A 22796-nucleotide genomic window follows, 5' to 3' on the forward strand; every position below is an offset into this window, starting at 1 on the left:
GAGTTATAGGTTAGAATACTGTGTGTGTGCATCTATGCTTTCACGGCATGATTTAGTCTATTAAAATACATTTAGAATACCCCCAAAATTCAAGACAATGACTTTTATATGTCTTTTATATCTACATCATCTGATAAAATTAATATCTCATGAAGAGTAGATTTTTTTCCCAAATATCAGCACGACTGCAAATGTGATTTTATAACACAGTCCAATAAGCAATATTATTTGACTTACATTTTAGACACAGCAGTTCCTGTTTTTCACTCTATTTCATCAATGAAAATAGTTTCAAATAATGTTCATTTTGTCAGCTATTTTAGTCTTAAAGCCATTGCACACTGAGTCTGAAATGTTTGTATGCATTTTTTTTTTCATCCTTTCCTATCAAAATGCTTGCTATGGATGCAAAAACACAGAAAATTTAACCTGATCTGAATTTTTTTATGACCGACAAAAGTTTCAGAGGCAGTGTGTAAGTGTGATTGACATAACGTGAGATTGTATTTATTTTTTACCTTTTCAGACAGGATTTCTGTCAAATGTCCTTTTAGGTTTTATCATATTTAGTCAACTTTATCCAGTTTAGTTTTAGTCAAGTTTTAGTCGACTAAAAGTCTCAACATTTTAGTTTAGTTTTAGTCAATGAAAACATTTTATCAATAAGATTATTATTAATTAACCATTAGACAATTAATTTTGGCAGCCATTTTTAATTCTTAGTCTTGCTCTAATTTTAGTTTTAGTTTATCATATTTTAGTTACCATATTTAGTCAACCTTGTCCTGTTTTTGTTTAGTCAAGTTTAAGTCAACGAAATGTATAAGCATTTTAGTCAGGTTTCAGTCAATGAAATCTTAGTAACATTTTTGTTGTGCTGTATAATGGTTAAACTGATAAAAATTATTTTTGCTCAGAATTATAATCGTTGTGATTGTTGTCATTTGAGAAATTTACTTTTGCATTTTAGGTATTGCACTTTCACCAGTAAGCACAAATCAATAGAATACACTTGGTTTTATTGTACCTCATCTGGTGTACTGATTTATTACAGGCTTTTTATTATATAAACTAATACCAAAGACTTATGCAGTCTTTCTGTCTACAAAACAAATGAAAAATATTATGAAATTTCTAATAGTAATTCCAATAACTCCAAATTGCAATAGCCTATGTTTTTCTATTAAAACAACAGCGGTTGAGTAAGTGCATTTATTCAGCAACCACAACTGCAAACAGTATAGTCGAGATCTCATGACAGAACACAGACCAGCTGAATGATGCTTTCATTTGGATAGCTAAACTCCAGCTGAGCATGTGCACATGGTTGCCAGATTGCTTAAAATAAGCAAAACTCATTAACTGGCAACCACACACGAAAGCTCGCGTAGTAGAGGCGTGTAAAGCAATCCGCAATAACATTTTGTCTCCTTTTTTTTGATGAAAATAAAGAGAGGTTTTTGTAAAGTTAAAATTTTTTTGAATACATTTTAGTCTTGTCTTTTTTTGTCAATGAAATTGCATGTTGATATAGTCATAGTTTTTGTTTAATGACTTTATTGTTATCTCGTCTTCGTCTCATCTTAGTCATGGGAAAAAATGCTCCTGAACAAACATTTTTCGTCATAGTTTTTGTTGACGAAATTAACACTAGTTTCAAACAAAGCAACTGTTTTGCATCTCTGAGCAACACACAATGGTGTTTCGGTACTGAATCAATCAGCCGTTTGAACGAATTGGCTGAATGAATGACTCAATGATTCACTCACGCAGTGATTTGCCTCTACCTACTAGGGATTTTAGGTTTATACTGTATTTAAAGTATATTTTCACTTTTTTATCCCAAAAACATTTCAAATATCAATATTCAATGTTTTCTTTTTTAAACATTATTTATGCATTTGTAAATGCAGGTTAACTGCATTCATGTCCTGCATTAAACAGTCTGTGTGAATGTTACTTCAGATGCAGATTCTGTGCCACCTCTGCATTGCAAACACAATTTTTTCTGATACTTATTTAATTTCATTGGTAACAGCCTTATAGTGTCTTAGTATTAGAATTTATTGATTAAATGTAAAAATTTGACATCAAAGATGATGAACCGCACAGAATATGCAGAATATCAAAAGCTTTGGGAGTCAGCTGTCCACGGCAGTCCTAAACCTGTCAAAGTACCAGCACAATAACACGTTCAGCAAAATATTGTCTATCATTGTTGACAAAATTACAGAAAATATCAAGATATAATTGATATTTTTGCATATATATATATATATATATATATATATAAAATAAAAACACCTCATAATCATTTTATTAAAAAAAACATCCTCATAGCATTACTTAAGCAATTGTAATAATCAGGAGTTTGACATAAAATGCATAAAACAGGTAAAAATATTGCCTCATCGTGCAAAATTTCATTTCTATCATTAATGTAAACTAACCACTGCGCAGAATATGAAGAATATGAAAAGCTTCGGGAGTCAGATGTCCATGACAGACCTAAACCAGTAAAGGTACCAACACACACACACACACACAAAAAAAAAACGAAACAAAATATCGTCTAGCTAGCTTTATCGACAAAATCCCAGAAAATTTAGAGAGAGATCTTTTTTGTCAATATTGCACACTCCTAGCTCAAGTTAAAGCTGTTTTTCGAGAGGACATCAAGCTGGGGTGGAAAAAGGAAACCCTCAAGGTCAGGTGTGACAGGGTTGCCTCAGGGCAAGTCAGAACAAGATGGTCAGATAATAAATGCTTCATCAGTGCTGTTCTGTGACTGGGTACATATCATCTATGAAGATTTTCGCAAAAGGTCAGGGTGAACACTCTGAGCTCATTACATTCCAGTGCAGACTCCATGAGGAGGCAGATAAAACATTCTTATACTGCACGTGCATACAAAAAATGTGTCTTTAGCATGAACAATTTATTTAATTCATCAAATAATTTCCAAACTGACACAAATAATAAGCACAGACATAAATTACAACATACAGATCTTGAATTCTAATGACCATTAGAGACAGATCATGCAATAGATGGGTCGAGCGAACATTTGGTGTCTGTACACATTTGGATCGGGCTGGCAGTGACTGGGAACGGGCTGCCTGTCTGTGTCTCACAGTAAAAGGAAACCTCCTGCTGTTACTGAGCAAGAGGCATGACGAGAAAAAGAAACGCCTTGGGGGTGACAGGGACGAACCGACATATCATAGCCCCTCTTATTACCGCTGGAAGACACCGCTGATCCAAAAAGTTACGAATCCACTACAGAGTTTGGTAGTGTGATCATTTGCGAGCACCACCGAGCATCATAAGGTGGTTCTTGGAGTGTGTTTGTGCCATGGGGTCAAATATCTTACAATGCACAAAACAAAACTCTCAAAGCAAGGCCTCAGCATAAACTGGTATTTATGGCATGTCTATGCTTAACTGCTTAATTGGCTGGGGAGTTTTCTCAAGTGCTTCTACAGACTGTAATCAGCTGCTGATTGTAAGGTTGCATTAATCAAACTGCTCTCCACCTCCCCGAAGTAAAAACCACAACATGTTTGCTTAGTCATAATTTATACAGTCCTTTTGTTATACCCAGTGCTTTGCCAAAGCTCAGTCTGGCACAATGGTTTGTCCGTGAGTGTTTTAGAATCATTAAGCAAATCAAGAGCAGCCATTATACTGTTTCGGGATTTGAATCCTGATCGTTTCTGAGGCTGCTGTTGTTCAGAACCCATGCATCCACTGGCATTTCTGATTTAATCACATTTACACACAAAAAAAGTCATTTGCTCACCTTCCAAACTTGTTTGGCTTTCTTTTCTCTGTGAAACACAAATGATATTTTGAACAATAGTTCCCAAAAGGTTTGGGTGACAATTGACTTCCATTGTATGAATTAAAATAAATCAATAAAATAAAATAATTAAGTTCTGTGGTTTATAATACATTATGTGTTTTTATACTTGCTTTTGATACTTTATTTGAACAATTATTATTGCCTCGTTGCTTTGGTCTATTTTTATTACCTTAAATTTTTTTTACAATTACACAATTACTTGATTAATCGTCAAAATTAATCGATTACCAAAATAATCGCTAGTGACAGCTCTAATCTTTAATGTTTCACAGTAGAAAAAAAGGTCATAGAGGTTTGGAACAACATAAGAGGGTGAGCTAATGATGAAAAAAAAATTATAATTCATGTTAGGACTGTCACGGGTCGTTAGGGTGAGAAACTCGAAGATGCACGAAGGAGCCAGAAAGTCCAAACAAATAAAGTATGTAATAAATCCAAAAGAAAACCAAAGAGAAAACAACCTCTCAAGCACAACAGAGACAGGACAAAGTAATTGGGGAAAGGCAGTGCTATAAATACTAAACCAAACAAGAAACTAATAAGGATAATTAACTAGACACGGGTGCAAAGAATGAACTAATTAAGCAACACAGGAAAAGGACAATATCTTAGTGCAGTGGTTTTCAAACCGGTCCTGCGAGCACCCCCATCACTGCACGTTTTCTGTGTCTCCCTCATCTATCACACCTGATTCAACTCATCAGTAGAGACAGCAAAACCTAAAATGGGTGTGTCAGATGTGAGATACCTACAAAATGTGCAGTGTTGGGGGTGCTCGCAGGACCTGTTTGAAAACCACTGTCTTAGTGTAAACCTTCTAATTCAAAAAAAAAAAAACGACAAGGGCTGCATTTCCCAAAAGCATCGTGAGCACAAGAAATCTGAAGAGGACATTTTATGATTTTTATGATCTACTTAGGCTTACAATGCTGTGGCCAGCCCTGGAAAATGCTAGCTGTTGGATGAAAATTTGCAAGACATGTAATAAAAATTAGAATCTGTTAACATGCATTTGAATATTAACTGACACCGAGCATTAAGGGAGAAAAAACACCCTTGACAAATTACATTTGGTTACTAAAACTTCTAAACTTCTTTTAAATCAATTCCCTTACTCTGAGTCCGTATTTACATTTTGAGTGGTTGTTTCGTATTGTCATTAGAGATTTATGTTTGTCTCTGTCTTGTCACACTTGAGAAATGACTTTTAAAATCTTAAAATGTAGCTTCAGGCACAGCTAATCACCAGAGCTTTTCACATCAGTACTGCTCATGGACACCATCAGACTGTTACATTGCCTCCAATGACAGTCTGAAGTTTTCTAATACTTTTTTGCAGTGTTTGTGGAAGCCAAATCGCATTACGTTAGGTATTCATAAAAAAGCTTTACGTCAACACTTTCCTCTGACAAGGACAAATTTCCCTTCTGCTTAATTCTCTAGTCACATAAACACAGACAACTGTGGATGTTATTTGGTACAAAGAGGGCAGGAGAACAACAAGACAGAAGCGCATACCATCTCTTCTGTTGAGTTTAGCATAGTGTGGTGACCTTCTGTCAGAGAATCTTGATGAGTTCTGGAAGGAAGCTGGGGGTAGTGATGTCACCAGGGGCTCTTCGCAGTAATCTGGAGAAAAATGCAATGAAAACTTGCATTAAAACCAAAAACCTTTAGTTATTCATTTGAAATGCAAAAGAGCTAAGGGTTTTATTACATGATTCCATATGATTCTATAATTTTATTGCATGCACTAAATACTAGGGGTCGACTAATATGTGTTTTTCAGGACAGATGTCGATACCGATTACAACAGATCAAGCAGACCGATATCCAATATTTTAAACCGATATATACAGTTTTATGCAAATGTTTGGGAACCCCTTGCAGAATGTGTGAAAATTTTAACAAAATAAGAGAGATCATACAAAATGTGACTGTATGATTTTGAGATCCATCTTTCACACTGAGGACAACTGAGGGACTCAAACACAACTATTAAAAAAAGGTTCAAACATTCACTGATGCTCCAAAAGGAAACACGATGCATTAAGAGCCGGGGGGTGAAAACTTTTGAACAGGATGAAGATGTCCAAATTTTTCTTATTTTGTTGAAGTATCATCTTCGGAAGCAACAGAAGAAACTTGGGTGTCTCCCGGAGGACAAATTAAGTACAATTTACCTTGATCTTCAAATGCAAAAAGTTTTCACCCCCCTTGACTCTTAATGCATTGTGTTTTTTTTTTTTTCCTGGAGCATCAGTGAATGTTTGAACCTTTTTTAAAATTGTGTTTGAGTCCCTCAATTGTCCTCCATGTGAAAAGATGGATCTCCAAACCATACAGTCACTGCTGGAAAGGGTTTAAATATGCAAAAGATGCTTGAAAAAGAATCTGCAGGACCTGGAGGATTTTTCTGAAGAACAGTACTCAATTTAACTGTTTGGAACAAACAAGGGACTCATGAACAACCATCACAAAAAAAAAAAAAAAAAACAGTCGTAGATCATCCAGGTAACCACACACAGTATTAAGAACCATTTAAAATTAAGGAATGCATGATATTGCATTTTTGCTGATAACCGATGCCGATATATTTCCTTTTGTCTGGAAACAACAACAAGTCTCTGGTAATTATAAGCAAATTATTTTTAATTTGGGTTAGTTTTAAACACGAACTTATCTGTTAGAATTAAATAAACAATAATGAAGTACTTTTATAATGACAGTACATTGAAGCTTTGAAATAACTATATATGCAATGTTTATCAATCACTGCATTTTTGTCTCAGAAAAATATAACATTTGTAGATGGTCTAAAGCAAACAAGTTGAAAAAAATTCTAAAAATCCTTTAGAGCACATAATTTGTTTAAAAAATATAACGTAATACACACTAATGAATAAATCAGTATATATAAAATTTTAATTTTACAAGTGTCATGTATTTTTTTTTAATCATGTAAATTATAGCTTCTGACCAAAACATACTCATTTATGACATCAATTACTGCTTTATTTATTCAGAAGCACAGTCTAAATGTTATTTGTGTATTTTACTTTCATTTTATTAGAAGTAGGCCAACAGCACCCGCTACAGAATTAAAACTCCTTAAAACTCCTAAGAGGGCATTGGGACCTGGGGAAGGCTGCCTCTGCTACCACTACCCGTGCTATTACTGTTAGCGCTATCACACACTGAACGTGTCATTCTGTACATGATCCAAAACAGTGAACCTTATCATTACTGAGGCAAAACTTTGCTTCAACAATGAGCCACACTGCTGACGTAATCTAATCGCTAACACACCCTGAGCTCAGGTGAGTTATTTGTCTTATCGGCAACACATGTTGGCATAATTTTTCAGGCTGATGCCAATATTTACATTTAAAACCTTTATTGGCCGATTCCGATATAGACCTTTTTCCTGAGTAAATGATGAGTGCCTCCATTATAAATTCAAATTTCTGATTGGATGCTCTTCTGTTCCGGTCTCCATAGGAACCTATTTAAATTGCGTCCATCTGTTTTTAATGTAGCTAAAGTTGGCAGCTACATGTCAACACTCATTAAACTTTGAGGACTGAGGCGCTGACAAATGATGGTCATTGCGACATTGTAATGTGATGGTGCTATGGAGCCATGTGCTTTTTAAAAACATTTTTATAGGTTTAACATTAGATTATCATCTTGGAATATATGCTGTGACTTCCATATTGTGCATCCCTAATAAAAATGCTTAATATTGCTGCTGATAATCGGCCAGGCCGATAATTGGTCGACCCTACTAAAGACTAATCAAATATTTTGTTTTTTGTTTGTTTGCTTTGCTGGATACAGTATACTAAAAAGACAATTTGAGCTCATTAATGGGGTTCAAATTTGAAATGGAACAACCTGTCTCTCTCTTAATTGTAGTGGCAGTCTCATATTGCTGGGTGTGATGTAAAGACATCTGCTCTCTGCAAAGACGGCCAGTTTGTGAGAGTTAATTAAAGTCTTGAGTCTTGCAAGCTGTCACATGTAATCTGCCTTTCATCCGCTTGCATTGTCAGTGCCAGTCAGTCACTGACCCCAGTCTGTTTTTAAAGAATTCACTTCAACATGTTGCATGTCTGGATTGTCAGGAATTTTACACTTGAAGATCTTGATTTTCATAATAGGATTCAAAACCAAAGCTGGGAAAAGGAAGGTTCAAATGTGAGATATTGGGTACATTATGTGACAGCACCAGCTGAATCAGACAGTTCATTCAAATCTTGTCAGTTTATTACAGCAGTGGTAATTTTAGTCTTTTGATTTTTTGCTCAGTGTGTTGGCAAGAATACCCATTTGCTAAAGGTCAAGGCCATTTTCGGTTTGGATGAAAGAGACTGAAAAAAAAAAAACATTTCTATGGCCTTCAGTTGTAAAGTGAGGAATGTACAACCAATTACAAACTGCTTTTCATACATCACCCATGTATAGACATTATAACCATGCAACCAACCATTAAGCACCCAAACTGCTTTCATACGGACAGAGATTAAATGTCAGAAAGGTCACGCGAGACCACACCAGATGTATTCTACCTATTGTACCTTACTGGTAAATAAACATTCCGTCATTTGCTTTTCTTGCATCCTTCAATGGCCTTTTCCATGGAAACACACAGATCAAAAGAACTCTAATGAAGCACAGCTCGACAGCCCAAACACATTAGTCTCGAGCCTCCGAAATATGCATGTATCGTCAGAATAACAAAACAATGAACAGCAGGTTAGGGAGCCATTAGCTGTGTCCAGGGAGCATTTTAAAGCTCTCTCCTGTTTCAGCAGCGTAAGCACTTTGCAGCACTCTCCATGGACCAGAGTAAAAATATATCCTTATTTAGAGAGCCTTTGCGTTTGTGGCAACATTTTGCCTGACAATCACTCATTTGACATTGAATTGTCTTCTCTATGACCATTTTTCCATATCCTTTGTTCTCTCCTCCTCAATCTCGCCCATCTTTCTGCTCACCCACTCTTCAGTTTCTGTTTTTCCTCCTCCTCTCTCGCCATCTCTCACATACACACTCCCACCTTCTCTTCAACTTAATGAGAAAAGAGAGAAGTCTCGCCATTGTGAGGGGGCTCACATGCGTTATTGTCACCATAAGGGAGCTATAATCTGAGTCAGCAGTGCTCTCCGCTGCATCAGAGAGAACAGCTGCGGCATCGTCCTTTCACTCTCAGCTAAGCAAATGACACGCAGCACACCCCTCCTCTGATTTACTCCTACAGTAATAAGTAGCATTTTAAGAAAGTTCACGGAAGAAAGTGATAAAGTGTCCTACTAAATGTTCTGCAAAGTTCATCTGAGGTTGATTTGTTTGCACTGAAAATACAACCTCGCAGATTACAAATGATACACCTGACGTTTATGTGACACCCTCAAGGGTATGACATCATTTGATGGGTACAACCAAATATTTCACGTCTGAATTCACAAGAAGGACCTTATAAATTTCACTGAAGCGCATATTTCCGGACTTCTGCATGTCCTGAAAGTAATCACGCCCTTTCTGCGTGGGAAAATTAATAAACAGCCAGTGTCAAGATTATAAACACACTAGAGGTCTTGTTGACTCCAGCGATATTTCTAACACTATTTTTTTCATTAAATAAAGTTAATTTCCCAATGGAGTGTCTAGACCTGAAGATGTTACGGATGATAAGGGCACACAAAATTGTACTAATGTTTAATTACCATAACCACAGACTAGGGATGGACATATTTACACTAATAATCCTACTCAAGATTTAGAAACATGACATGTGGAGGAAAAAATGAACAAGGGCTAAGAATAGGACATAATACACCACGAAAACTGATCCTGCTGGCTTTCTTCAGTCGCTTGTTGACCCATTTTGAGAGAAACTGACAATCATAACAAAAGCTGAGAGAATGAATTTTCTTTGAAATTCGATACATATTCTACAGATCCTGTCATATATGTTTAATTTTGTATTAACCTCATTTAAGCAACACTCTAAAAAATGCTGGGTTATTTTTTTTTTTTAACCCAAATGCTGGGTTCAGCCCGTTGGGTCATTTTATTGGGTTATTTTTTAACTCACCTTTTTAACGCCCAGCTTTTAAGTTTAACAAACCAAATTTTTAGTTTAGTCAGCTGAAATATCTAAGTTGTGAAGATTTCAAGTTGACTAAACTTATTTGAGCTGACTGAACTTAAAATTTTAAGGCAACAGGGTAACAAATTATTTTAAGTTGACTCAGCAAATTGTTTTTTTTTTTTTTTTTTTTACAGTGTGGCATCTTTCAGCAACGCGTGGGTGCAGTCTGAAGTTCGCAGTTAACCCGGCGAACAGCAGCCTTTTCCCCGGCTCAGATTTCGGCAATGTGAATTCACGCTACTTCAGTAAAAAGTGATTAAAGAGAATGGTTGAATACACTTTAATTAAAATTATACTTTTAAATGTTATATTTTTATGTCTAAAATGCTTGTTAAACAAGTTTAAATGTATGTAACATTGTAAACTATGTTGTATAATAAAACAAAATAAATTCAATTTGTCTTGTATTTTGTCCATGCATTCTTGCTTAATAATAAATGTTCATCTTTTGATTATTGCCGTTGCCTCTAGTAATTCTGTGTGTGTTTTCATAACTTCCATTCCATTTTAAACCAGCAATATAATAATTTTTAAACAATAGTTGACTTAAATAAAATAACCCAGCATGTTTGGTAAAAACACTTAACCCAACCAATTGAGTCAAAATTACCCAGCATGTGTTCTGTTCAATATTTACCCAGGGCTGAGTTGTCAAGTAACCCAAATTGGGTGTTTTTATACCAGCATTTTTTAGAGAAAGGTATTAATGAGTACTGTTTCATCAAAGACTATTCCTGTCAGTAATTTTCTTCCCAAAGAAGGCATCAATCGACTATTAGAACACCCAGAAGAAAAACCTGTTTAGCCTTTTTTGTACTATTTAATCAACACAAACTTAATCATAGGCACTATATTGACTTCACAGCAAATGTGGGAAGGGTCTGCCACTGGTTGCTTCAAGAACTATTTTCTAAGTGGATGTTATTGATCTCATTCGGAATGATTCTTCTAAGCATATGTTTCATTTTTTTTTTTTTAAAAATGTGATCTTGTAATGTTTAATCAAAATGTAATGACTTGACTTTGGGGTGAGACAACAGGCTTCTCTCAGAAGAAAAGATCTCTTGCTACTTCACTTTCATCACAAATTTAAGAACTGAATTCTCTTAAAGTTATCTCAAAGGTACCTAATCCTGCTTCTGGAGATCCACCTACCATCCTGTAGAGCAGAGGTTGTCAACTCTGGCCTTTGAGGTCTACTTTCCTGCAAAGTTTAGCTCCAACCTTGGTTAAACTGACCTGCCTGTAACTTTCTAGTGATCCTGAAGACCTTGAGGAGCTTGTTCAGGTGTGTTTGATTAGGGTTGGCACCAAACTCGCACGAAAGTGGACTTCGAGAGCCACAGCTGAGAATCCCTGCTGTAGAGTTCAGTTCCAAGTTTTCTCTAACATGCTGGCTGTAACTATTAAGTGTTTTTGAAAATCTTATTTATCTGGTTCAAGTCTCCAGATGTGGCCATTAAGCATGCTTTTTCTCGGGGCAGCACGCAATTCGTCATGTGTGATCACGGTTGGAGTTGAACTTTGGAAACTTTAGGGTTGGAACTGAACTTCGCAGGATGGTAGTTGTCTAGGAACAGAATTCGAAACCTCTGATTTAGTTCAAGACCAAATAATGATAACTCATCTCACTTATAAATATCCTCGTCAGTCATTACAGACAATTTGATAATTAAGCATTCAATGGATTTAGTTTATGTGACATCAGATCATGCATTTATATACGCTGCTAACTACTTATACCAAAAAGTACTATGAAATATTATTCTTCAAAAACAGAAAAATAAACTGTTGCAAGTCCACCACTGTTGGTGGTTTCATAAGTACTCTCAGCTAGACCCCTTTCACTGTATCAGCCAATCAAAATGTGTGCTTTTATCTTTCATAAAAAATGGTTTATGGCCCTTCATGGCTAAAACAACAAAAGCAGCTCTCTTCAAGCCTCTTCATCTACAGCAGCATCTCATTGACCTTTCAACATTTTTTTTAAAAATCACCACATCTACAATTTCGCATCACTCTCACTCCCTTTTGGCCATATACACACACACATGCACACACACAGTCACACACTGACATCCCAACATAATGATGACAGAGACCACAGATCCAGAAGAGTAAAGTGTTTGCCTAGCAACAGGGACATAATTATATTTTTCCAACATGAAATAACCCATCAGCAGCAGCATTTTGAAGTAGCTGAATGACAGACATTATGTGGAATTTTTGGCCTGAGAAAGGTGGGCCTGATTCAGTGACGTATCAGGCAGGTCCGTGTCTCTGAAGGACTCTTCCTGACCTACCTGAGAGTGCATTCACATGGTCATTGTTCAAAAGGTCAGACATTATTACTGTGCTGCCTCAGTGTGACTTGGGCAGGAGAGCTTTAATCATGTGGTCATGGGGGCGTAGAAAAGAGTGGAAGAGAGTAGGAATAACAGACAGAAATGAGAGGAAGAATTTAAGGGAATGCTGGTAATAAGACCAGCATGTGAAGAAAGAGTATGAAGGCAAGGAATTTGGGCAAGCCATTGGAATACGGAGGTGTAATCATTGGAATGCAGGCAATAATAGAGAAGCGAGAGGAATATTATGCATATACTGTAATTTTATTTTGTTGTTTATTTTAGAAATGCTGAAGTCAATCACATCTGCATGAATCCTTCAGCAACTCTACTTTGTAATCACACAGACGGTTTTATTGAGTTCTAAAGCTGTTTGGGAAGCCAAACGCTCCAAAAGTGGGACGAAACTGCACTATTCAGTCGAATCGCACAGCGCGAATCACTGGAGAGCGGATCTGTTTACTTGCACAGCCCACTGAACAGCAAAGAGATCTGTTCTATTTACTTGCGCAACCTACAGACAGCGCAAACCAGAAAATGATCTGCGCTGTACTAAAACTGGAATGCTCTACAAAGCGAATCTGCTGTTCTGAGGTTCGCACAGTCCTACAATACTCACGCCCACAGCAGTGCTGCAGCAATGACACATTTTGGGTCTGCTGTTTAGATTTTTTTTTTTTGCACATTAAAAATACCTTGTAAAATAAAAGGATATTACTTCAATAGTGCAGTATTATACAGGGACCCTACCTTTTAAGGAAAAGATTTCATATTAAGGAGTTAAGTTTCAAATGGTAAAAAATATAGATATGGTTCACTGCATAAGTTTTAATTTTTTTCCCCCAAGTTCCGTTTTACTTGTATCCAAATTAATTATTTTTTAGATTCCGTTTTTTATTTTTCTGGACTCAATATTAATGGTTAAAGCTGCAGTTCATAACTTTTGGCACTCTAGTGGTTAAAAAACAGAACTGCATACTTCTTGCAGAACACTGTAGCCGGAGCTATTTCTCTTTGGTTATATCTATGATGAATCACGCAGGTACTGGGCTACTTCGCAGCCGTTCCTACTAGAACCAGTCTAAAACATATTATTGACCATATTCTCCAGAGAAACAAGCATGTCACCATCTTTACAATATTGTCTTTGAACTTCCATTGGGGGGGTGCTCTGTATATATCTATGGCATCACTGTCTAAGAGTAAAATAAAACAGTTATCGTGAGCATTGTAATGTTTAAAACAAATTAAATCTTAAATGTCAGTAGACCAGAACATTTTTAAAATGAGCAGTTCATTCATAAATCCGTCAGATCATTGAGAAAATACAACCGGAAGACAGAAGACAGGAAATGCAGCACTAAAAAGGGGCAGGTCTACGTAAGGTCATTAGGTGTACTGTAGTGATTCAGGATAAGCCAAAAACATGGTTTGGAAAATGGTTTCATGATGTACTCGCTTATTTTATACATTTTGTAACTTTTAAACACAAAAAAAGTTACGGACTGCAGCTTAAAATTAAAGTTTATTAACCAAAAAGCATAAAAATTACATTTTTATGTCTCTATATAATACATTTTATTTTACGATTTATAAAGGCCTAAAACATTTATTTAATTTCCAATGAAAATTAAACTCAAACAAAGCGATGCACAACAGGTTCTGTTAAAACATGGAAGAAAATTTGTGTGATTGATTATTCCTTAAAAAATTTAGGTTTAATAATAATTATATTATTAGCAATAGTTGTACTTAATGAAGACTTGCCATCCAAGATGTTCATGTCTTTCTTTCTTCAGTCGTAAAGAAATTGTGTTTTTTGAGGAAAACATTTCAGCATTTTTTCTCCATATAATGGACTGATATGGTGCCCCGAGTTTGAACTTCCAAAATGCAGTTTAAATGCGGCTTCAAACGATCCCAAATGCAGTTGTAAATGATTCCAGCCAAGGAAAAAGGGTATTATATAGCGAAATGATCAGTTATTTTCATTCAAAAAATACAATTTAAATACTTTTTAATCTCAAACGCTCGTCTTGTCTTGCTCTCCCTGAACTCTGTGTATTCTGGCTCAAGACAGTTAGGGTATGTCGAAAAACTCTTTTTTTCCCCCTCAACCTCACAATCATTTCAAAATCATCCTACGTCGCTGCAGAAGTTCCCATCCAGTCTTTGCAAAGTGAACATGCAAAGAAGATCAAACACCCTTAACAAAAAAAGGTAAAACAGCGATATAGGATGATTCTGAAGTTGAGGGAGAAAATACGATCTGAGTTTTTCGACATACCCTAACTTGAGCCAGAATACACAGAGTTCAGGGAGAGCAAGACAATATGTATATAAATTGTATTGTTTTTATGAAAATAACTGATGGTTTCTTCCTCGGCTGGGATCGTTTACAACCACATTTGTGATCGTTTGAAGCCACATTTAAACTACATTTTGGAAGTTTAAACTTGGGGCACCATTGAAGTCCATTATATGGAGAAAAAATGTTTTAAAATGTTTTAAAATTAAAAATGTTTTAAATGTCTTAAAATGTTTTCCTTAAAAAATATAATTTCTTTTACAACTGACGAAAGAAAGACATGAACATACTGGATGACAAGGGGGTGAGTATTATCTGTAAACTGTTGTTCTGGAAGTGGACTTCTCCTTTAACATGGGTTGCCAGCAAGAATTTAATTTGTGTTTGTATATGATATGACAGCAGTTTTTCTCAACTCAATCTGTAAAATGCTCATAAAGTGACTCTCATTGCAGCATTGGAGATGATATTTATTATATCACGTTCTCATTTAAGTGAGACCGCGGACGCTGAAAACACAGTGAGCATCACACACATCTGGGCCATTCAGTCACACAAAGATATGCAGAACATGCAGGATTCATATTTAAATAGTATTTTTGCAGCTTAATATTCACAGACACTAGTATAAATCACCATCTGATTTAAGTAAACTGATATACTTTTGATCCATTTGTCCAAAATTTGGCAAATTCCATAACATTCCGTGTTACAGTACAGTGAATTCCATTTTTATGACTGGATTCTGTGATTTCATCTGCATTTTCCACATCACAGAAATCATAGTGACCTACATATGGTTTAAAATAGGGATATAAAGTATTTAGATGTTTTTTTGTGGTCAAACAATAGTGGAACATATGCATAGTTGATTTTATGCATCCATTAAAAATCAATGAGCGATGTTTTCAAAAAGCTTTTCTATATCAAAACACTTGAATATTAATTTGTCATTGTATGCAAATGTATACATTTTTAATACTTTTAAATGTACCAATACTCTTTGGGTCCATGTATTACAGTCTATATGATATAACACAATTAATTCGGACACTGACATGGCACTTCATGTCAAAAAGTCTGCCGACCCCTCTACAGAGAAATCACAGGCCAGTTTTTAACAGCTGTAAACAGTGCTGGATAGCATGAAAGATAAAAAAAGAGAGGGAATGATTATAATCATCACTGAGAGGACAGGATGTGCTAAACACCCTGAGCAACCAGGTCTAATGAACGTACATCACATCAGAGAGTTGTTTAGCCCACACCGCTCTGAGCTATTTATAGCTTGCGGGATCGATCACCCATCTGATGGGCCGCCACGATAGCTCTGATTAAGGTGGGAGATTAATGGCAGATTAACGGGTTTCCTCAGTGTTTCCGCCAGGCATTGTTTAAATCATCTCCCAGCAGAATGACAGCAGTACTTGCAGTGTAAATAGGAGCTTTGATAAGATTGCCTGACAAATAACTCTGTTTGGTCCTTTAGCTTTAGCGATTTGATGTATGATATCATTTTTGGAGATTCAAACCATAGAAAAAGGAATCTGAGATCTCTTTCCAAAAACGTCTAGAGGGTAGTGGGCAAAGGGCCATGAACGATTTTTTTAAACATCACAATTTTAACACTTTTAACATCTCACTAGTTCAATCTAATGGACCTGCAGGGAGATTGATTTTTAAAAGTACAAATATTTTATGCAGTCTCAATTAATGCTTTAAAAATGCTGTTTAAAGTAGTCTTGAAATTTACTCCTGAAATTTACCATGTCACACAACCCAAACAGCCTTTTTATGATAACAGATCCTAATGATATAATGAAGCTGAAAACATATTACTGCCATGTGCATGTTTTTTTTTTTCTTTTCCTGAGATGTGTCATTTGGCAGGCACTCTATTTGTTTGTATTCATCCGATGCTGAGCCGTGGCCTTAATTTCCCCTCATCAAAACTCGGGAGGATTTTGTTTGTCCTTCACTTTGCTTTAATCTCTGTAAATCCCTGCCTGCCTTCTTTGATCTTCATTTGTGTGTGAGTGGGAGGGTCCTCTCGATATGTGTGTGTGTCTGGGAGGGCCCTTTCGCCAAACTCCCCCACCCGACTGGATCCTTGGAATAACTCATCTATCATGTTTCTCAAAGATCAGTAGAGAGATAGACAGAAAGCAGAAAGAGGCAGAAAGATCTGAACCTCATGTAGCTCTGCAAGACTCGACAGTGCAAGTGTTTCTCTCTCATTTCCACCCAAAAATAGATGTGTGTGAACTGTAAGCTGTATTTAGGAACACGTGTGTGAAAAGTCAATGCGGGTACCTAAACTATGTAAAAAATCAGATAGGGTTTGGCAACTACCACACTCTGTTGCCTCTGCTGTTGATCATTCTACAAGTTTGCAGTTTCAGAGCAGTTTCCAATTAATGAATACTATGCTTTTATGCTAATAGATTGGTTATGGTTTGTTGATGAATTATGACAAGGCTTATTTCATAGTGTTTACATGTAATATGTTGTAGATGGTTGTAAGAGTACATATTCTATCTCCCTCATCTTTTTGAATAAGCAATAGTAAACACATTTCAAAATAAGAGTTCTTGTGTATATTTGGGTTGTTTATAAGTATGCATAAAGTTTTTGTTTTTCCTGGTTATTTTTGGTACATTGCAAATGTGAATTTACTGATGAAACAGTTACAAAGGATTTTTAAGTACAAAAACTCAAATAGGATTTTCTTGTAAAATATACTTCATTAATCTTTAATTAAAACTAAATAATTATTGTCACATTGGAAGAATAGAATAAGATTAGATTAGACTAACATTAGGAGTTTGCACAGTTTATACACTTTAAAGTAGGCGTTTAAATAATCACATAAATATGAAGCAGAAATACTTGAAAATCTAGTGTTTTGTTGTTGTTGTTGTATTCTGATAAATGATTCTGTAAATTTCTCCTTATATGCCTTTATTGAAGATTTACTTTATTAGACCCCTACATGTGCAGCATGAACTTTTTCATCTTTGAAGTGCATATGCCACTTTGGGGAAAAAAGTCAGCGTCAAATCCTGGTAAGTGGTTTAGCGCAGTGATATTTTCTGCCAGGGACCAAATTTCAAATCACTTTAAAAGTTTGTTTTTGTACTAAGGTAAAAAAGTTGGCAGCCACTGCCAGCATTTTTGATCATTTTCACAAATTTTTCATGGCCCCCACAATTTTATCATATGAATATAGGCACATGCAATATGTGACCCTGGACCACAAAACCAGTCATAAGTGTTAATTTTTCAAAGTTGTCCAAATGAAGTTCTTAGCAATGCATATTACTAATCAAAAAATAAGTTTTGATATATTTACAGTAGGAAACTTACAAAATATCTTTGTGGAACATGATCTTTACTTAATATCCTAATGATTTTTGGCACAAAAGAAAAATCAATCATTTTGACCCATACAATGTATTTTTGGCTATTGCTACAAATATACCTGTGCTACTTAAGACTTTGTGGTTTTGTGGTCAAGGGTCACATATGTCAAAAGACAGAACAGAACCTCTGCTTTTAAACAAAACAAAATGTTTTATTCTAGCTCTACAGTGCGACCATTTCAGTGTGTATTTGCAACTGAAAACTACTGTTTGCGACTATGAAAAAATATTTAGGAGCAGCAGTGCGCCTCAAAGCAGGGGAACCTCAAAGGTTTCAATGTGTTTTTGCAAGGTTAAGTAATGTATCACAGGCATATCTCACAAATCCTTTCATAAACAAAGTGTAGAGAGAGTGTGAATAAGAGATTCATTGTGCAGCGTAGAGAGCTTGGTTGATTATAATGAAACTTTGTGAGATTGTGATGAACTAAGATGAGTGAATGAGATATTGATTAAATACAACGGTTAAATAAACAAGAAGTTAATATTCAGTGACTTACATTGTCTGACTATAACACCATTGCCCGATTTTTCTCTATTTCGTCGTGAAAAATAGTTTGAAACAATTCACAAGTGAGCCGCTGCGCATCTCCATTCAAGCAGAGCGATGTTTCGTTTATGAATGAACGTGTGTTTTTAAACAAATCTAGCAAGCCAGTGATTCAATTTCCCATTCCTGAATGAATCAGCTGTTCTAACGAGTCAAATGAATTCATGATTCAGTATTAAATCAGTGACTTGCCACCACTTACTGGCAGTTATTTAAATCATTTAATAATTAATTAACATGAATTTATGAATTTGATTGCTCTCATGCCACCTCTGAGCCTCATTAAACATATGAAAGTACACCTACAAGCCACTTTTGTGTTCTTCTGTGCCACCTCTGTAGTGCAAATTAATTTTAATACTGATTTCATATGGTAACGCATTTTTATTGTACTTGTTCTTATTCTGTTGTTTTAATTAGAAATTTTAACAAGCTTATATATATATATATATATATATATATATAAATATTTGACATAAAAGATGACACACTTTTAATAAAGTTAGAAAAATGCCATTACAAAGGTAAAAACAAAATGTAAATCACTTTAAGGAGTCAAATTTTAGAAGGTGCTCCTGAAATTTTGACTGTGCTCCAAAATTTTCTCCTTAAAAGAAAAGTAAACATAGAGCCCTGTTTATGCATTCTGTTTTTTATCAACACTTGAATGTGGCCAAGATTCATAAAAGAGCAACATTTTGAACAAAAAGCTTCTGGATCAGATTCAGATTGATTATCAAAGCATAGATGAAGTGGATGGATGGATTTTTACAAGTTTTTCATACAGTCTCTCAATTAATGTCAACGAAAATGCACAAAAAAATTAACACAATTTGAAAAGTGCTGTTTCAAGAAGTTTTACATGGAATTTAGCATGTCACACCACATGACAGTTTAATAAAAAAAGCAACATTTTTAACAAAAAGCTGAAAAAGTAATGCTTTTTTTTTTTTTTTTTTTTTTTTTTTTCAAAAGACTACAGATTCAGATTCATTAGCAAAGCATAGATGGAGTTGATCGCTCCCATCAATGCATCCAAAGCTTGCACAGTCCTAAACCACTTCCTGGATCATCATTTCATTCTGTAACGTTAGGCAGTTTTGATTAATGTAATGATTAATATTTGATGATCGCATTATTTTGCATATGCATCTGCTTACATACACAATCGCTTTTTTCTGCGTCTTCTTCTCCATGTTATGATTCAGAGATTTAATAATCTTTCAGACGATGAGTAACAGTGCCTCCTATCTTAGACCAGTGAAAACACGGAATGCCGGAAAAATCCATCAATGGCGGAGAAGCGTTGTCTTATGATTGACATAAATTTCCGTCAATGAAGGGGAACAAATTCAAAATTCAAACATTAAATTGGCCTAATATAACTAAGAACTGCACAGGCCGAGCAATATTCTAAATTAGAAAGCCTGTTTAAAAAAATATTATGAGAATCACTGAGATGCAGCAAAATATTCCAAAAAAGAAACAGTCTTGTAATCTTTTTTTTAAAGAAACTACACCAGAGTATCTAACATCCTCGAAGACTCCACACTGAATATAAATTAACATGAGCAATTCCCTTAGACAGTATGACACCAGACACATCTCTTTATGCAGTCAGTAAGCTCACCTTGCTTCAGTGATCCTCTGAAAGTTCACAAACACTCTGTGGCTATTAGGACAACATGGACTATATATATGCAGCTCTGACGTTATTGACAGTGAAGAGCAATTTAAGTGACTGTGAAGGTAATAGAGTTTATTTAGAAAACCAATATTCTTGTACTTGTCTCGGTTGTTTGGAGAAAATAAATAACCTGTAATATGTAAACACTGCCAACTTATAATGAGCAAATAGCAAGCAGTTTACGCTGACTCTATTCATGTAATGTACAGTAGGACACAAAATGCATGCACATACAAAATGTTTTCATTGCATGTTTACCTGATGATCTAATTATACAAAGTTAATTTTTAGCCACCCTCTCTATCCATTAGTGCATTATTGGGCGTCAGAGTTTGAGATAATTCAGTGGTAGAACTTTGAGTAATTCTGACGTTTTAACAGAATGAGGCAAGCCTAACAGCTGCAGTTTGTGGGCTGAGCTACTTCCTCTGAAATCAAGAGCTAATCCAGCCATCAAGCGAGAGGGAGCCCTACTTAGCATGCCTGCCTTACATACTGCATGATGTATGCTTAACTCTTAATATCTTGAGGCTGAGCACATTTTTAATGACGCATACTCAACATGAGATGAGTTTGTGCTAGTGATGGTAACTGGTACAGATGTTGTTCAGGAGTATGCAATCTCAAGACTAGTCAGTCATATTACACTGTATTTTAGCAAAAAATAATATTGGAGTATGTTTTACAAGAAATTGCAATTTCAGTTTTTCTATTTTTAAAATTGAATGCTTAATTTAATGTGTTACTTGCCGTCCAGCAATTTTTTCTCAGTGTACTAAAACATAATGCACACAAAATGAATAATAATACTGATACTTATAATTTGTGTTTATTTAAACAAAGTAAAAGTGAGGTCAGTGATGACGATGCAGTCAAATCAAAGTCAGTTCATTAAATTTTTTTTGCATGCAGAGTTTTAGTCATTTCTTGTGGATCTGGGCAACGTCCTGCAGACAACACTGACTGAACCCGCAGCTTTAAGGTCAGCAGAAAACAATTACACTGATCTCCTGGCAAGCTGAATTTTGATTATTTCAGACATCATAGCCACTCCCAAACAAATGCATTCTTACACACGGCATTTTGTGATTACTTATGCCCATCTGCTGTTGGCATTTCAAGCCTTCAGTGCTTTGGATTTGTGTTCATTTAATTTACATTTAACATTCATGCTTTATAGAGATTGCGCCTTTCTTAATTTAACAGCTCTGCTCTGATTTGAGTCTGGAGCTTTTCTTATATAGGCGCTCTTGCACACCATCATATAGAGCTGGATCTGTTGGAGGATAAAACATAGGCCCTGGAATTAAGGGTGAAAGCCATTTTTTAATTGAATACCTTATGGAGGATTAGGAGAGTATCACCTCTGTCCTGTCCCAAAGGATTCATTGCTGGCTGTGTCTGTGTGCATGTTCACTTCATCACTTTATAGCATATGCTCATATATTTCACGTTGAAGTTTCACTAAGGGAGAAACCACTCCAACTGTATGAGTGAACTGTCTTGACTGAAACAGAAACGCAAACCAATTTTCCTGACCGTTTCGATGAAAAGACCTGACTCAAAAAGAGTGATTCATGAATCAGGCATCACTGGGGCTGGATTCACAAAACATTCTTATGAATAAAAGTCTACCACCTAAATCAATGATTTAAAAAAGCATTTTTGGCAAATCCAGGTAATTTACCATAGAAATATTCTGTTTTTTAACAGTTATGACTGTTATAGTGCCAACTGTGGTTCGATCTCCTTAAAACTTTGCATGCTTGTTTAGAATCACTTGTCGCATGGGCTAACCAGGTTTTGTGAAGTTTTGAGTTTTCCATTAGGCTTTATAGGATTCTGGGTAAATTTGTAAGGCCACTTTTCTAAACGACCCTGTTATAGCTTCCCAAAGGGTAAATTTCAAATTTTTTTTGATAATTATTGACCTAGAGATTCTAGAGTATTGTACTGCAGTGTTTTTTTCCAAACTGACTGAAAAACCAAGGACTAGTTTATAAAAGTATAAAAGTTTTTACATCTTCTCAATCATTTAACAAACGATTTGATTGACAGCAGTGGTTCTAGAGGCAAAATTGTCTGGAATGATGAGTTCTATCGTATGATATGAATATCACGTGTATGTGCGAAAAACCACGCAATGTACAACCATTTACGCCCTTGAAAAACATGGTATCACTCCCCCCAGTGGCCGATTTCTTTGCCATTTTTCACAGAACTTTGGGGCAGTGAGTCAAACAGGCCCGCTGAGTTTCATTCTGATTGGCCTCCGTTAACGTTGTCTAACAGGTGCTCAAACTTCGTCGGCCAATGGCAGCCATGTTTTTTTTTTTTTTAAATACGCAAATGTCCTTATAGACACATGTGACACTTTGGACCAAGACCACGCACAGTGATTTTTATGTTGATAAGACAAGTGGTTGCATAGATATAGCCATTTTTATGTTTTTTTCTCTCT

At 35.6% G+C, this 22796-nt stretch overlaps 1 protein-coding gene across 1 annotated transcript in view; it reads right to left on the reverse strand.

Annotated features, from left to right (window-relative positions):
- The window catches only part of cntnap5l (contactin associated protein family member 5 like), an 83190-nt gene that overhangs the window by 53589 nt on the left and 6805 nt on the right, over positions 1-22796 (reverse strand). Inside the window, exon 2 of the mRNA XM_051123264.1 lies at positions 5384-5494. Coding sequence (XP_050979221.1) covers positions 5384-5494 — 111 coding nt within the window. The remainder of the gene's footprint in view (positions 1-5383; positions 5495-22796) is intronic.

The sequence above is a fragment of the Labeo rohita genome, chromosome 11, assembly GCF_022985175.1.
Source record: "Labeo rohita strain BAU-BD-2019 chromosome 11, IGBB_LRoh.1.0, whole genome shotgun sequence".
NCBI lineage: Eukaryota > Metazoa > Chordata > Actinopteri > Cypriniformes > Cyprinidae > Labeo > Labeo rohita.